This window comes from Ranitomeya variabilis, chromosome 2 (assembly GCF_051348905.1).
Source record: "Ranitomeya variabilis isolate aRanVar5 chromosome 2, aRanVar5.hap1, whole genome shotgun sequence".
Classification (NCBI taxonomy): Eukaryota; Metazoa; Chordata; class Amphibia; order Anura; family Dendrobatidae; genus Ranitomeya; species Ranitomeya variabilis.
The window spans coordinates 927,207,350-927,225,906 of record NC_135233.1 but is presented as its reverse complement, the minus strand read 5'-3'; the positions used below and the strand labels follow the sequence as shown (position 1 = coordinate 927,225,906).

General features: G+C 44.4%; 1 protein-coding gene across 1 annotated transcript in view; it reads right to left on the bottom strand.

Moving 5' to 3' along the window:
* Window positions 1-18,042, bottom strand: part of PPM1L (protein phosphatase, Mg2+/Mn2+ dependent 1L) — a 265,595-nt gene extending 247,553 nt beyond the window's left edge. The window contains exon 1 of the mRNA XM_077290641.1: window positions 17,366-18,042. Within this exon, the coding sequence (XP_077146756.1) occupies window positions 17,366-17,764 (399 nt within the window). The 5' untranslated portion in view covers window positions 17,765-18,042. The remainder of the gene's footprint in view (window positions 1-17,365) is intronic.
* Between the last annotated feature and the right edge of the window lie 515 nt (window positions 18,043-18,557).

The window sequence follows — 18,557 nt, the reverse complement described above, 5'->3', positions numbered from 1 at the left end:
GTAGCGGCTTCTGCACCGCTCACCTCACATCGCTCCCATGGAGGCATGTGTTGGCAGGCAAAGTGCTGCTGGCTTGAGAAGAAACTAGATGCAATCTAGAAATATGTAATCGAGGGCAACAATTCCGCAGTTTATCTCTCAAGCTGTCATTTACCATCGCAGCCCTACGGATTACATCCCAATAGGCTTTTAGAGCCACACATTTGCATGACACCTACTCTGTGCTATGCTTTTTCAGAAACCATGTTGTTTTAAATGAGAACTACAGCAGCTAAATCCTACTCACAAGTAAAAGCCCATAATACCATCTGCACTGCTCGGAATATATCCCTGGGTGTTTGCGTGCCTTCTGTGTACTCACAAATGCAAGATCAATTGCCAGTTTACAAAGATTCCCTTTTTTCTCTACCTGTCAATCTTAGATGTGAAAGTCTGCCATTTTAAATTTAGGATTGACTAAAGTTTTATAAAATAGAAACAAAAATAAAAAGATAATTGAGTGAAGGGTTCGGAAAATTGCTTAGACTTGTCAAGAACGAGAACTATTTTTTCCCCGTATACAATTGGTACAGTAGGCGGCAATTAACACTTAATGCATCTTACGCATTTTGCTTCACTGGAGACTGGAAAATAGCTAAAATAATCATTCGTTTCAAAATCAGATGTGGATTTTCTTCGCTCTGAGAAGACCTACTGTGGTCCTACACGGCTATTTATGGTGACTAACCAGTTTACAGCTAGAAAATAGCTTGTCAACAACACAGAAGCCAATAAATGACATCAATTTTACAGCTGCCTACGATAACTATCCACCTCCATGGTCATTGACAACCATTAATGAGACACTAAAACAGCAAATGTTGTAAAGGCTCTGGGGCCACCACACCCCATGAGGACCACAGTGTGGCAACAGCAAATCTGGCGTGTACTTACAAGAGGATTTGAGACTGAATCAGAATTCTTCTGAGGATGTACCACCCAAGGAATAGCCCCAAGGCCATACAACGTGAATAATGCATGGTCTTTCTATGCAGATTTTGAGGGAAGAATGGATATGCTCATTATTTCCACAGGTTGGACAACTATAGCTCTAGATCTTTTCTGGAGAATGTAAATGTGGTATGAAATGCCCCATTCACTTGCAATGGATGAAGAATGTCAGCGAATCTGATGAGGAATAAGGCACAGAAAATGCTCATCAAATCCTAGAAAAATGTTTAGAATTGAGAGTCCTCAGTGGTTGCCATAATAATAATAATGCCATAGATAAGACAGGTGACGAGAAGCAGAACTACCATTATGTGAGAGTGATAAACAGTTGTGTCCATTATCTATGGCATTATTTCTGGACTGGACTGTGCATAAATATGTGATTCTTCAGAATTTCTATTAGTCTATGCCTGATGAAGAGACCTGTGTAGTCTCGAAAGCTTGCAATTTGTTACCATCTTTTCAGTTAGCCATTAAAAGGTATCAACCACTGAGGACTCTCAATTCTAAATATTTTTCTAACACGGTAGAAAGATATATATCTTTCCTACATCAAATCCTAAACATATGCAGAGAGCCTAATAATTCATCAATATTCTGAGTGACAAACCTACATCGACATTAATCAACAACACAGTGCAGTGGTAAGAGAGATTCCTAGACAAGAAATGGGAAGGGATATCCATACAGTAACATTATCTTACGGTCCATTAATACTGAAATCGTATCTTCTGCTATAGGGACAGACATATGAAGAGTGAATTATCGGAAGAGCACAATGGCTATCTTTATTGTACAAGTTGTATATTGTGTATTGTCATTTTATAACAGTTTCTAAGTATAAATTGGGTCAGAAAGAGGGTGAAGGCCCTTTAGGACAATCCTATTTCTTCCCATAAACAACTGCTCTCATTATGGCCCCATACCTAAAAATGCATGGGGGCACAACAATTGTTAATATGTTTGTCCTGTTCCCATACAGTGTGCGTGTTGTCAGCTGCACATCTCCTGTTTAGATTGAGTAATGGTCTGCCAAAAAGGGTGAATTAAAGGCCCACGTGAACGATCTAATCAACCAGTAAACTAGTGTTTTGCTCATTCTCCGGCTGATCTTAAGGTAAGTTTACAAGGCCCGATGATCGGGAACAAGTGAAAAAGTTATAATTAATTTTATCACAAAACATACAAGTTATAAATGGAGAATAAAGTGTCATGATTCATCAAACAGTACTGTCTTAGGTTTCAAATCCAATATAAGAAATTCCTTCGACCCTGTACATATTTGGCTTCAGAGCGTTGGGCATTCCAGCTTCTGACAGGAAGGTAAGAAGTAACGCCGCTGAAAATACTGTTCTTGCCAAGTACTGAAACCCTGAAAGAGCACGGTGAGGTCCATGGGCGGAAGATAACAATACTGGCGTTTCATGCCCCATGGAGTGGTGTGCCTCTTAATACATTTGGGCCATCTTTTGGTACTTACATACAAATCAATCCCAGCTATGAGATGGCATAAATCTCAGCAACAATTTATTCTCATTTTCCGGCAAACATTATATAGGTTTTATTTTAGTGGCAGTTGGTCTCAAGGCAAAATGTTTTCACCATTACCCTTTGTGCCAAATTGTGTGACTTCTCGACGCCAGAAAACTGGCAACGAGGAATTATACATTTCCCTCATAGAATTCTGTTCAAATTTACGAGCATCTACTCGGAAATGGGCCTGGCATAGCCGTCAGAGCTGTTTTGTAATTAGAAATCTGTCCAACAAGGACTTAAGCTGGCCATCCACATCAGGCAGCCGTTGGCTGAACAGTCATTCGGCAGACAACTATTTCTCCTGACTCCCCCATACTCGGCGGAGTATTCATGCATTTTTTAGATTGGAGAGAAGATAAAGCAGCCTTCAGAAACCTCTGGCAGCGACTTATCTTCCCCGAAAAAAAAAAAGTTTCAGGTACTGAAAATCCAATTGCACTAGCTTTCCCTCAACCTCTGTCGGGGTGAGCTAGAAAGCCCCCATACTAATCAGACGGATGACTTTCATCTATTGTAGATGGGGACCTTTAGTGACCTTATACTATCACATAACATTACATATGTCACAATATACGGTAATAAATCTTCCCGCTAGTAGTCATGCCTTTCCAATATTCTTATTAGTAATCTTCATTCTTATGTAGGAGAAGATGAGAACTATAAATAACACAAAATTGATCACTAAATGTTATAGGAAAAGCATAAAATGGATATTGATGTGAGACATTCTTTATCTTCTATTTAGCAGGGCAATTTCACCATAGCGTCTTCCACCGTTTGCGGGAATGGAGTGTCAGTTTGCCATTAATTGGGTCGGCTGAGAACAAGGCATATACATCTGTTGGAGTGAAAGCTCTATTACATTATCACGTCATGCAGATAAAACCAAATCAAATGGATGGAGACAAATGTCGTCTTTGATATCGTGTAAATCCCGGTGATCGAGGCTGAATTACAAGACTTGTCCAATGCCCAATAAAAGCTAACTGCATCTTTGTAGAAATCCGGCCGATATATATGGAAAACAGACGAAGCTCGGAAAAGAATTGCAGCACGTGCCACTTACCTGACAACACAAGCAAATTATTCCTCTAAGACAAAAGTGCGGATTCACAAATTGCTATAGGAAGAGGCGACAGAGTGAAGGCGAAAAGGTGACCACAGACATTACGCTTCCAACCACAACCATTGTTTATCTGGTGAATGATGAGTTCTATCCGATCAATCTAGGAAATAATGTCGGCCATGTCTGATCCCTTCGTTATTAAAAAAATCTTTCATTGAAAGCATATTCACAGACAAACTGTTTAGTACCTGGTACTATTGAACACGTATGGCCAAGTTGAACTGATTTAATTACCAATAAGGACTAGATTGTGTATGGCTGAGGAAATGTAATGATCCCTCACCACATGATAGTAACTCAGTGGTTGTTCAACCATCAGCAAGTACAAAATGACTGTTCAGACCAAGCACAGGTGCAGTTCAGTGCTCCTTCTCACCTTCCTGTTTTCCATCTGTCTCTACCCTTCTCTCTCTACGGTAAAGTCAGAGCTGTCAATCAAAGAAAAGGGTGGAGATAGAAACAAAAATAACAGGGTAGGAAGGTGCAGTAAACTGTTTTTCCACTTCAATGGTGCACTGATCCTGTGTGCTTAGTTTGAACAGTCATTTTGTGCTGACAGTCTCCATTTAAAAAATAACAGCAGGCTTGTTCATAGTCACACCTAAAAGTGGGGGTCTCAACTTATACCATCTGGTGCTTAAAGGGGTTGTCTGGTCAAAACTGATAAGTCTGCAGTCACTCTGTGTGACTGCCAGACTTATGAATCCCCCAGAGCATGCACTATGGGCTGCGGGGATTCACCGATTTCAGACCCAGGACCGGAGGGGATGAATGAGTATATACATACTCCCGGCAAGTGGGAGTGGCCTCACTCACCATACACTTGTATTTAGTGCGGCTGTCCGTTTCACTAGACGGGGTCCGGCCTTGGAATAATACAAGTGTATGGAGAGTGAGACCGTGCCCACTGGCCGGGAGTATGTATAACTCATCCCCTCCGGTCCCAGGTCTGAAATCGTCGAATCCCCGCAGCCCACAGTGCATGCTCTGGGGGGATTCATAAGTCTGCAGTCACACAGACTTATCAGTTTTGACCAGACCACCCCTTTAAGATTGGGATACATCATATCAAACCAAGGCAACACTCAAAGAGCAGTAAAAGCAACGTAACTACATAACTATTCTAATCACAACTAGTACAGCTTGTAGGGTGGAACCTCCGTTATACGGCGTCTGATGCATTTTACTTCATAGATTTCACTATATAATGCCCTCTGTTTCCTCTATATCAAATCTAAGGCACATCGGTGCCACATAGTATGTTATTAGAAGCTGTAATACGGCCTTGCATATGGGAGCTAAGTATTAGATTTCATTGTATGCACTGTGCAGAAATATATAATTTTGTAAAGATATTAGGGATAAGTCAGACTAAGATGACTGAAAACACAAAGCCTCTCATACACACTAGATAGCTAAGGGCCTAATATTGGGTCAACAGCTCTCTTCTCCGTGCAGCTCTCTTCTCCGTGCAGCTCTCTCTCCGTGCAGCTTTCTCTCCGTGCAGCTCTGTTCTCCCTGCAGATCTCTTCTCCGTGCAGCTCTCTCTCCCTGCAGCTCTCTTCTCCATGCAGCTCTTCTCCATGCAGCTCTCTCCCTGCAGCTCTGTTCTCCCTGCAGCTCTCCTCTCCCTGCAGCTCTCCTCTCCCTGCAGCTCTCCTCTCCCTGCAGCTCTCTTCTCCCTGCAGCTCTCTCTCCCTGCAGCTCTCTTCTCCCTACTCTCCCATAGACAGCAGCTGAGGGCTCCTGTGATCTCTATGAGAGAGTCGTTGCCAGATTCCTCGGACGGCAGATTACCTCAGTGATAATCAAATGATCGGCGGTCTGACATCAGACATTTGTGTGGCCCCATCCACACTAGACTGTGGGCTACTCTACCTTTAGTGATAGGGTTAGGATGACAGTCTAAGGCTATGTTCACATGTGCAGTAATCATCAGTTAGAATGTACCCAGTAACAATCCGTGGTCAAAAAAAGTTGGGCAGGCATAACTTTTTTGTCCGGCAAAAAAAAAAAACAACTTAAAACTGAATCTGTTTTTTTAATATTGAAGTCTATGGAAAACGGATCCAATAAACAGCCGCCCATTTTTCTTTAATTTGAAAAGGATCCATTTTTTGGCTAAATGGATCAGTTAACGGATCAGTTTTCCATAGACGTTAACGTAAAAAAAAAAATCTTAATTTAAATCATTTTTTTTTAGCTGGACAAAAAAGTTCTGCCTTCACTTTTTTGCCAACGGATTGTTGCAGGATTCGCTCTTATGGATGACTACCAGACATGTGAATATAGTTTTATGTGTATGGCTTGAACACCAACCTAATATTACGTACCAGGTATATGTATGCAAATTTTGCTTAGGGCCGTGGGTCAAAAAATGAAGAAAAGTCATTGAGGCCAAGGATTACTTGCTTAAAACCTGGAAAGTAAACTTGTATTTAGCTGCAGAAATGGACATGTCTCCATGAATATTCTGTGACCACGTGGTCCACTGACAATCACAGACATGTGACTGGACCCATGAATTATAATGGGTACGTGTTCTAGCCGTGAAAAACAGATGATTAAATGAGGCCTAAGGAGAATGCCGTCTCTCCTTGTTGAGCCTGTCAGCTGGCCCAGAGAGTCTTATGGGCCTCGTATTCCTCCCTGAGGATAAAAGGTATGGCATGACATCCACATGTTCTTCATACATCGTCTACATCACATCACAGAGAACGAGACAGAAAACACCTTCCCTCTATGAACCACCAGAGTTGCTCCCAACTACAGCAGCATATAAAAGGTTAAACATCTGGGATCGGAGAAATGGCTCCTGTGCCTGGGCATTCACCATGCAGGACACACGTGGTATCGTTTCCTAACACAAGGAATTCAATGACTTGTGCGTCATATACGGGGTTAAAGTCAAAATTAAAACCCAATTTCCACTAAGTGACCTTCGCACGATTATTCAGCGATAAATAATAAAATGCATAATCACTCATCATTCATTGTCACACACATATATCATCTCCGGAACAGCCCAGTGATTTAGCCGCCACATTAATATGAAGCCGTGTATTTGGAAGGGCCTGCTGCTGATGAGGGAGATTCTTGGCATCAACGACAACTCTGTGACAAGGTTATTGAGAAGTAGCAGGCAGTGGATGGATGCAAAAATGTTCACGTCACTCAAAATCTCTGCGTAAAACTGACATAAGCCTTAAAAATGCAAAGTGTACACAAAGAAACAGCTAGCCATGCTGAAAACTGAGTGACAATGCAAAGTGTTCACCAAGAGACCTAGGACAACTCTGAAGGAGACTGCAGCCCATCTCCTGCCTGGGCTCGTTACCCCGCAGCTTATGGCCATGTTCACAGGACAAAGAAAAGGCTCCAGATTTTCCATTTCAATTTGCAGGTGGAAAATCTGCAGCAAAATATAATAGCGGCAAAGTGGATGAGATTTTAATCCATAATGATGAAAAGTCCAGCTCACTCCCCACCGGGGGCACGGATCACTCGGTCTGCGTGTGATAAGAGGACATTAACAAATCCGGCTCCACGATCCAATAAAATGCAATATGGCTTTATTACGTATTCTGCAATAATAAGAACAATGCAATCATGTAGAAATGCGTTTCGGATCACTTATGATGGCTATGATGAAGGATCATAAGTGATCTGAATCGCGTTACATTTCTACACCAGTGTCCTGTTCATATTTATGTAGCGAAAAGGACAGAAAAGAGCTCCTTGTGCGAGTTAACCAAAAACAGAGATTTGGTAAGTGGAGGCTACTTTACTCACCAAGACAGGCCCAACACTCTAACATATGGGTGGCTCCTCCATAAGGTTGGCGCTATGCCCGCTGCTTACTGGACCTGTATGTGCCGGAACTAGAGACTGAAGAAGGGGGAAAAGATCGCAGCTCATGTCAATGATCCAGAGGAGGTAGAAGTTTGAGGCTTCATTAAAACGATGCATTTTGGAGGTATACCTGATTAAGGGGTCTGATCATCTCTGAAAAGTGTAGTTTTAATAAAGCCTCTCATGTCTACCTCCCCTGGATCACTGACATCCTCGGAAGCGCTCACAGGAGCCACAGTCTCTTCCTTCCTTCTTCAGTTCATATTTTTGTGGACTACATCAGTCATCCTGCATTTCATTTGGTCATGGGAGCAGAAGATTCTAACCAATCTCATCCACACGCATCGAAATCTGCACAGTGCTCAGGATCGTTCTGTACCCCAAACACCGTCACCGCCAAATCGTCACGTCATGCAAACAGTGTTAACTTGTAGCCCTGACCCAATATCCTTCTCCATAGCGTAGATGTGCACCCAAATATAGACTGACACTTCTGCTCCACTGTAATAATATGCTGAAACATCACCGTAACCATTATAACCTGGCACTATGCTCCAAGGCTGGAGAGCTTTGATTTTCCAAGAAGTCACAGATGGAAAACCTATCATAATAAAAAAGAAAACAACCCGTTATAATTAGTTCAAGGTGGCCGGGTAAAATAGATTTGTTTATTGTAGGTGCAGATGCTTTGGATGGCTCCAATCACAGCTCCGCCACGCACAAAGCCATGTCCTGCTCGATTTTCCAGGAAGGCATCTCGCCTGATCTCAAGCAGCAGCTGAAGGAAATTTACAGCACTAATGCCAAAGTACAGCAGCAAAAAATAAATCAATGAAGAGCTCTGCAGCTTTCTCCTTGATCAGTAATTTCCAAAGTGAAATCACTGGATGCTCTAAAATATTTCCAATGTCAGAAGAGGCACCCGGGTATGAGCAATCACCATGTCCTCTGCGCTCCTCACAGAATGGCAGCGAAGCCTAAAATGTGGGTTGTCGCTGCCTCCGACCCTCACTGACACCACAGGAATCACTGTTCAGACCGTTTGTCCACAAAATACCTGGACGTTATGAATCACAACAGCTAATGGCATCTGACAATGTTGGGGAATATTTTCTCAATGCAAAGCAAGGACTTTTATCATTTCTAAAGTTTTATATTTTTTTGCTCGCACCTGCATGTTATCCCTACATATGTTTCACTTTTAATATTTTTAGATATATTAAAGAGAACCTGACAGTAGATTCATTCGGCCTGAACCACAGGCAGCGACAATCAATGGTTGCCTCATTGAAAATGCTGCAGTTTCAGAGAACATACCCAAAAACCTGCTGGGCATCACGCGTCTTGGAATACTAGTCAAGGGCCAGACCCCAGCGACGGCTTTTCATCCTACTCCCCTAAACTGAAAGGTCTCCCCCCATAGCAGACTTGTCATCCGAGAGACATGATCCTCGCCGGCTTTTCACCGCAGCTGTAATAATGCGTCCAGTATCTGATTCATGCTTCTAGTGGTTCAAGAATCTACTGCCAGGTTGCCTTTAAAACAGGGCTGTGGCGTCGGTAAGCCAAACCTCCAACTCCTCAATTTCCCTGACTCCGACTCCACCAAAATGGGCTCAGACTCCACAGCCCTGAATAAGAGCGGTTTGATCGCTCGAAACGCGTCAGTTTTTATGTTCCCCTGTGTGTTGTTTTCTTTATTTAATGGATCTTCAACAAAAACTTTCTTATGCTATCCACGGATGGTGGAGCAGAAATTCCTCTTCTATTGGCCTTTAATATAATTACCTGCAATATCTGAAATGATTAAAACATAGTCCATCACCGTCCACCCTCCCCTACACCGGCCTATGGTCAGAAAGAAACAAGACGGAAATCAGGACTAAGGGACCGAAGGATAAATACAGACTATGCACTGGAGAAGGTTTCTGTTCCTTCTTGGTCATATTCTATTTTTTCTTGAAGATGTAAGATTACATCATCATTGATTAGCCTGTCATATGACTTCATGCCTTTATCTACCCCCGCTTTCCTATAAACAGATCCTATCTATACAGGCCATCTTCTTTGAGAAGACCACTGCCTCTCTAGAACGCCATTTCTAACGCAACTTTAGATTTTCACATCAACGATAATTCACTGTACACTTTAAATTGAAAACCTTCAAAAAGGAATCTGTCAGCAGGTTTTTGCTACAGGATCTGAGAGCAGGATCATGTTGGGGCAGAGACCCTGATTACAGTGATGTCACGTACTGAGAGGTTTGGTGCATTTTTGATACACTCCCTGTTTTCTCTGCTGTAGATGTAGCAGTGCTGTGAATGCTGAGCTCTGTATAACCCCGCCCACACCCCTACAATGCCAGAAATCTGCCAATCAGTGGTGGGGGTGTGCTTACACACATTAGCTGGACACCTTGTCCTGTAGGGATGATCTCCTGCTGATAAAACACTGATTATACTGAAACTACAGCAAGCTGCGGAGCAAGTGACCCAGGCTCTCTGCCCCTATATAGTGTCATGGAATCTGTCAGCAGATTTTTGATATTTAGAGCAGCATAACACTATTCTAAATAGCAGAAAACCTGCTGACAGATTCTTTTTAGAGATTGTGCATGTAAAGTAGTATTATCTGATCATGAACACTGGTGCAGAAAAAGTGATAAAACAGCACAGGGATTAATGAGCCATATGGCTGCCCCATGGCTTGTTCCTTTTATTCCCAATTTTTCTTAGTGCTAATGATTAACCCTGAAGAAATTACATGACGCTCAAGCTCAATGTAGAGCTGTCATACTACAAAAAAGAGAACTGCCCATATAACCAGAATTGTCTAATGCCAATGACCCACGAGCCAGTTCTTCAGTATAAACACCTGTAACCTGACAACTGTCTCATATGCGGCCTGTTTTTCTCCCATCTTTGCATTCAGTGATGAGCGGGTAGAAGTCTTATAGTTATAATTGCGGCTCGCTGTTCCGTATAAGTGAGCCTACAGCCCTGGTAAACAGCGGAGCATTGGAAATGACACGCTGATGCCTGACATCTATGAAATCCTGGATTCAGTCGCCGGTCTGCCCGGCAGAACGATTGTAGTGCGCTCCCAGAACAATGTATCATTTACAGCTTAGTGAGATGATCTCCGCACTTCCAAGGTGTCTTCTGTAATAAGAATTTATAAAGTGATTTAATATAAAAGAAGACAAAGTCGCCTGTGATAAACCCATGAACGTCACACAATCCTCAATACCATCGTCATTGGATCACGGGGCTAATGGCCACTTATTTGTGGGGCTTTAGGGTGCTTTTGTTTGCAGGGGGATCCACGGCGGACCCTCGGGTTTCTGCTTTGCAGTTTCATTGCTACAATTCCACATGTGGATAATACACATGTGGCTGCGGCGAGGAAGAAGAAACGGCTTCGATAAGTGGCGCGTAACTTTTTTTGTAACAAATTAAACTTCCACAGGGCAGCTGTATGAAACATGACGGCGACTTGTGGGCAGATGTTAGAGCAAAATATACAATGAACCCCCCATGTACGACATCTTCTATCTGAAAATAAAGAAAAGGATGCGAAAGGAATGCTGCCAAGTAGTGATGAGAATGGTGGTGTCTGATCCTCCAGAAAGAAATGTCCTGGTCATCTATACACACAGGCTACATGCCCCTCTCGCTATGGAGCCCACCCAATGAAAGCCAAGATATTCTCAAGGATGACAAGAAGCAGACAGCAACCAGCGAGACCCCAATATCCTAATGGGCTTTACAATATTAGCAGGCCCTTAAACTTGCTGCCATCCAGATAGATAGATAGATAGATAGATAGATAGATAGATAGATAGATAGATAGATAGATAGATAGATAGATAGATAGATATACTGTATATATATTATAAAAAAAATTTGTTTACGAGTGTAGCAGCGTAAACAATTTACGTGAATGATTGAATGATGGTTGTTTTTAGTAGATGGAGTAGAGCAGTACTTCGTCACAATGGCTAGGTTGGCGGGTGGTGGGGTTCTTGGAGTTGACACTGATTAGTCGGGGAAGGAATTGTGAGTAAATTCCGGACAGTTAAAATGAGGTGGGGTTGATCTGGCATTCGGCTATGGGCTCTGGACGGGGTCATACCCTGGGAGTTTTTGGTTGTAGTCTTCCCTGAACGGGTTGTTTGGTGCCCTCGAGCTGGTGGTTTACGGCTGAGGGTAACATGGTGGTTGAAGTTCGTTGGTTATTGCTAAATAAAAGCCAGATCTTTTAGCTCCAAGAACCCGCCCCTCATTTTAGAGATTATATCAATAATTGCTATGTATTTGTTATTGCTTGTTAATAAACTGGCCGCTGTGGCCAATATTATCCAAAGATCTGATGAATGATGTTTTATTTTCAAGGGGTGTAATGGTCTACGCGGGTTTGGGTCAGAAATGGGGCAGTTGCAAAGTAAGAAACCCATATTTGCCATAAGCGGTTATGTAAATAACCGCACATCACATGGACACATCTGCCATTACTATTGTTTACACAAAAGCAAATATTGGGGCATCAGAAGGCAATTTATTTCTACACTTTGTAAATATACATCTAACCTCAGTCTCTTCTTCCAGTTCATATAGGCAGAAACTCTAAACCCTAGCAGTCTTAGGCTATGTGCACACGTCAGGATTTCTAGCAGAAATTTTCCTGACAAAAAAACGGACATTTCTGCCAGAAATCCGCATGCGTTTTTGTGCGTTTTTTTCCAAATGCATAGAATTGCGGGAAAAACGCGGAAGATCCGCAAGATTAATGAACATGCTGTTTTTTTTACCGCGATGCATTTTTTCGCGGAAAAAAACGCACCATGTGCACAAAACATGCAGAATGCATTCTAAATGATAGGATGCATAATGTATGCGTTTTTAATGAGTTTTTATAGCGTTTTTATTGCGAAAAAACCTGAACGTGTGCACATACCCTAAGTGTGAGCTGAGCCAGCAGACACCGTGTGCAGCTGTGAGCACCACTGCTATTTATTACAGTCTATTCTAGGTGCATCACGTGGATTTCTATAGATCACCAATGATTTTGGATGTTGGTGTCTAATATTGGTCTTTGCAAGAGTTATCAGATTTTGGGTCAGTGTGTTGCTTTCCTTTTTCACAGCCTATATCACATTTTGGGAAAAAAAAAATTTGTGAGAACTATTGAAGTCTACCTGTTAGGACCATTACATGTTTACCTGCTAAGACCATTGCATGTCTACCTGCTAGGACCATTACATGTCTACCTGCTAGGACCATTACATGTCTACCTGCTAGGACCATTACATGTCTACCTGCTAGGACCATTACATGTCTACCTGCTAGGACCATTACATGTCTACCTGCTAGGACCATTACATGTCTACCTGTTAGGACCATTACATGTCTACCTGTTAAGACCATTACATGTCTACCTGCTAGGACCATTACATGTCTACCTGCTAGGACCATTACATGTCTACCTGCTAGGACCATTACATGTCTACCTGCTAGGACCATTACATGTCTACATGCTAGGACCGTTACATGTCTACCTGCTAGGACCATTACCTGTCTACCTGCTAGGACCATTACATGTCTACCTGCTAGGACCATTACCTGTCTACCTGCTAGGACCATTACCTGTCTACCTGCTAGGACCATTACCTGTCTACCTGCTAGGACCATTACATGTCTACCTGTTAAAGGGCACCTGTCACCCCGTTTTTTGAAGATGAGCCTACCTAAGCTGCCGAAATACCTTTGTAAAGTCGCCGTTTTCTGCTGTCACTCACTCTGGTCTGGTCCTATGGGCGTGGTGACAGCGCTGTTTCTCCCCCAGAATCCTGCTCATCATTACGTTGGTGGCGTAGTGGTGTGCGCATGTCCAAAGCGGGATTCCGCACGTGCGCAGATGGAGATCGCAGCGGCCATTTTCCTGAAGCCCCGGGCAGCAGAGCGCTCCATCTGCGCACGCGCGGCCACAGGAAAGATGGCCGCGCCCACCGGTAAACTGCGAATATCGAAGACCGCGCTGTTTTGAATCTCTTGGGCAGTGGATCTTCGCTTTGGACATGCGCACACCACTACGCCACCAACGTAATGATGAGCAGGTTTCTGGGGGAGAAACAGCGCTGTCACCACGCCCATAGGACCAGACCAGAGTGAGTGACAGCAGAAAACGGCGACTTTACAAAGGTATTTCGGCAGCTTAGGTAGGTTATAAAGGCACACAAAAGACACTAATGTAACGCCCAGCTCTGCCCCTATTTAACGGTATTTTTAGCTCATCTTCAAAAAACGGGGTGACAGGTTCCCTTTAAGACCATTACATGTCTACCTGCTAGGACCATTGCATGTCTACCTGCTAGGACCATTGCATGTCTACCTGCTAGGACCATTGCATGTCTACCTGCTAGGACCATTGCATGTCTACCTGCTAGGACCATTGCATGTCTACCTGCTAGGACCATTGCATGTCTACCTGCTAGGACCATTACATGTCTACCTGCTAGGACCATTGCATGTCTACCTGCTAGGACCATTACATGTCTACCTGCTAGGACCATTACATGTCTACCTGCTAGGACCATTGCATGTCTACCTGCTAGGACCATTGCATGTCTACCTGCTAGGACCATTGCATGTCTACCTGCTAGGACCATTGCATGTCTACCTGCTAGGACCATTGCATGTCTACCTGCTAGGACCATTGCATGTCTACCTGCTAGGACCATTACATGTCTACCTGCTAGGACCATTGCATGTCTACCTGCTAGGACCATTGCATGTCTACCTGCTAGGACCATTGCATGTCTACCTGCTAGGACCATTGCATGTCTACCTGCTAGGACCATTGCATGTCTACCTGCTAGGACCATTGCATGTCTACCTGCTAGGACCATTACATGTCTACCTGCTAGGACCATTACATGTCTACCTGCTAGGACCATTACATGTCTACCTGCTAGGACCATTGCATGTCTACCTGCTAGGACCATTGCATGTCTACCTGCTAGGACCATTGCATGTCTACCTGCTAGGACCATTACATGTCTACCTGTTCTTTTCCAGCCTCATTATTGGTGTTGTTGATCCATTAAATGAATTGGAAATAGTAAGAAAAAAAATGGCATCAATTTGCACAAAAAACCTGAAGTATTGTATGCATGCCTAAGTTATGATGTGTCCTAGACACTTTTTACCAGTCACTAGACCGTTTCATAAGGTAAAAATAGCATACATAAGAGCAGTGTGACCTATGCACTATTTCTGAAGGGATACATAATAAGAGAACCAAGGGGTGGCCAACATCTCTAGCCAGTGGGCCCAAATATCAGTATTTTTGCTGGTCTGGTCTAACTTTAGTACAGTAACGACAAATACTTACTTGTGACCGTCTAATAATAGCTGCTTATAACCACAAAAGACGACCTTCAGAGCTGGTGGTAGATTTCTAATAAATGGAGCACTTTATTGATATATGTGGTGTGTCCTGGATGCCATTCTGGACTATAACACATTGCGTCATACAAGGGCACAGTGATCTAACAGTCCTCACAGATCTCTGGCATATATCCCAGTGCAGGGTACCACACTGTAACCCCAATATCTTACCATTCACAGCAGTGCCCAGGTTATAGTTATGCACCCTAGTCTCTAGGGTGACTGTTTCTAAGCATCTAGTAACACACAGTCTCAGATCCCATGCTGTTCCAGAGATATGGGCAGGTGGGACATCCTCAGAGTTTCAAGCATATGAGTCTTGGGCATGTAGTTGTGGCCTGCTGGGACATCATCTGGCATAGATATGTAGTTGTGAAAAGGATGGACAACCTCAGTCATGAATATGTGACACATGTAGTCATGGGTATGGGGTTCTGTGCATGCGAGACATCCTCAGAGTCTTAACCCTCCGTCAGGGGCAACTGATCTGACAGGCGCAGCTCACTTAGTTTCATTTCTCTATTTTCAGTGGTTTGTCTGGGAAACACCCTCCTCCCAGTACTTTCCTAACTTTAAAGGCTGTGTGAAACCTGCGAAGCCTCTTGTGCTGCAGAGCTGCAGGAGATCAGATATCAGTGTTTTGGCTTCTCAGGCTCATTGCCCCTGTATGCGTCACACATTTGACGATTAGAATTTGCTGTTTTTATTCATCCCAATTGTTTTTTTAGCTTGTTTTATGAATAGCTAGTGCTAAATTTGTGGATTTGTCATAAAAGGTTTTGTTAGAAATAAGAGTGTGCTTCTCAGGCACATTGCGCCCTAACACATATTCTCTCTCTTGCTTCAGCTTTTCTTCTGAAATGGCGAGGAGAATATTTGACTTGTCCAATGCCCTTCATGTTGAGCAAGTGCAAAATATACTGCTTGCTGATGAGACAGACCCCTTACAGCAAGAAGATTTAGGGGAAGAAAGTGACATTGCTTCAGAAGATGATGTGGAAGAATGTCCAGATGTGTCTGATACAGATCAAGATGGAGAGAGTGAGGAGGATGCTCAAGACATAGAAACATATTACTTTTCTGGTTATTAAACATTTTTTTTACACCTGATTATATGTATTCTCATTTATTACATTCCTATTAAGGTAACTGATCACTTTTAGAGCATTGAAATTTTTAAAAAAGGAAAATATAGCCAATTTTCTAGCCTGTGCCGGACAGGCGCAATGCACCTAAACTCGTTATGAAACATATTGCCCCTGACGGAGGGTTAAGCATGTAGTCATGGGCATGTGGGACATCCTCTAACACAGAAATATAGTTGTGAGCAGGTGGGACATACTCCGTCCGTGACATAGGCATGTGGTATATTTTCACAGTCATGTGCATTTGTGACATCCTCAGTCATAGGAATGTAGATGTGATCAAGTGAGACATCCTCAGTCATGGGCAAATGGAGCATGTAGTCATGGGCATGTGGTACATTTTCAGAGTCATGGGCATGCGACATCCTCAGTCATGGTGTGTAGTCTTAGGCATGAAGGACATCATTAGCCATGGGTATGTAGGACATCCTCAATCATAAGAATGTAATTATGAGCAGGTGGGACATCCTCAATCATGGGCATGTATTTGTGGGCAGGTGGGACCTCCTCACTAATGGGCATGTAGTTGTGAGCAGGTGGGACCTCCTCAATCATGGGCATTCAGTTGTGAGCAGGTGGCTCATTCTCAGAGCCATGGGCATGTAGTTGTGGGAATGTGAGACCTCCTCAATCATGGACATGTAGTTGTGGTCATGTGGGACCTCCTCAATCATGGGCATGTAGTTGTGGACATGTGGGACCTCCTCAATAATGGGCATGTAATTGTGAGCAGGTGGCTCATCCTCAATCATGGGTACGTAATTGAGAGCAGGTGGGACCTCCTCAATCATGGGCATGTAGTTGTGAGCAGGTGGGACCCCTCAATCATGGCCATGCAGTTGTGAGCAGATGAGACCTCCTCACTCATGGGCAAGTAGTTGTGAGTAGGTGGGACCTCCTCAATCATGGGCAAGTAGTTGTGAGTAGGTGGGACCTCCTCAATCATGGGCATGTAGTTGTGAGCATGTGGGTCCTCCTCAATCATGGGCATGTATTTGTGAGCAGGTGGCTCATTCTCAATCATGGGCATGTAGCTGTGGGCAGGTGGCACATTCTCGGAGCCATGGCCATGTAGTTGTGAGCAGGCGGGACATCCTCTATCATGGCCATGTAGTTGTGAGCAGGTGGGACCTCCTCAATCATGGGCATGTAGTTGTGAGCAGGTGGGACCTCCTCAATCATGGGCATGTAGTTGTGAGCAGGTGGCACATTCTCAGATCATGGGCATGTAGTCGTGGGCATGTGGAGAACCTCCTTGTGCTACCTACCTCTCCTCCGTGACCATCGAAGATGCCGAAGATGGAGGGGTGGCTCTTGTTGAGCAGGTCGCTGATGATCTCGAAGCGGTCCTCCATGTGATCCCTCCGGCCCTGGATGGAGTACACGGCCACATTGTTACTCTTGAACTCCCAGGTCTTGGAGAACTCTGCCTCCAGGACGTCCAGCCCTCCGAGGCGGTCATTCTGCATGATCTCGGCCACCTTCCCCTTCACCATCTGCACGGCGTCCCGGCTGGACTTCACGATGGTCTTGACCTCGTCAGTGTGGAAGAAGTAGCTCCAGAGCGCCAGGCTGATGCACAGCAGGAACAGGGTCTCCGGTCGGAGTAAGAAGTAGCGCATGATCCTGCCCAGCAGAGACAGCAGAGTCATGGTATCCTCTATCATTGATGTCCTGGAGGAGAGCAGTCAGTGCATGGCAGTGTGACCCCGGCCCGAACTCCTCCCCGGGAGGGGGCACCTAGGACAAAGGGGCGCAGGCACTGGCAGCAGCGGGCCGGGCGGACGGCGGCGCAGGCTCCCCTCAGCGGCTGCTCTGTGCAGGCTGCTCCGGACTCTCCGGCTTCTGTCCCTTCAGCACCTTGCAGCGCTGTCATAAGGTGCAGACACCGGCTGTTCTGTGCGGCTCCCCCACAGGACTCTTCCACACACGGAGGGGGCGTGCTGCACTTCAGTCACTCGTGTCTTCTCGGTGACATCTGTGTGCTTCCCATTTATCACAGTGAGCCGCATCTGTATTATTCAGTGATGTTTCTTCTGCTGTGAGGAGACCATACTTCAGCGACGAGCGCAGGAAAAATAGGCTCAAGAAAAAGCTCCCCCTACATTACAGTGAGCAGATGGTACAGTCCACCACGAGCAGCAACACTGCAAGCGAGGAGGGACAGAAATCATCAGATGGGAGGGGGCTGCGCTGCTGCTGTGACTGTCGGCAGCGTGAAGCCCGGGCTCCGGCCAGCTGCACCACAGGCTGGGAGCACCAGCCAAAAGATATGACTGCAGCTACAAGAACATGGAGGCTCTCCTCCACACCTGGCTCCACTGTCCGGGCCTGAGCGCCAAACATGCAACTTCCAAACTGGAGGGGTGCGATGTATGAGAAGAACACACCTACAGCAGCTAAGAGCACAAGCTAGAAGAGACTCTCCTAAATCCTAAAGCTACAAAAGGATAAAGGACC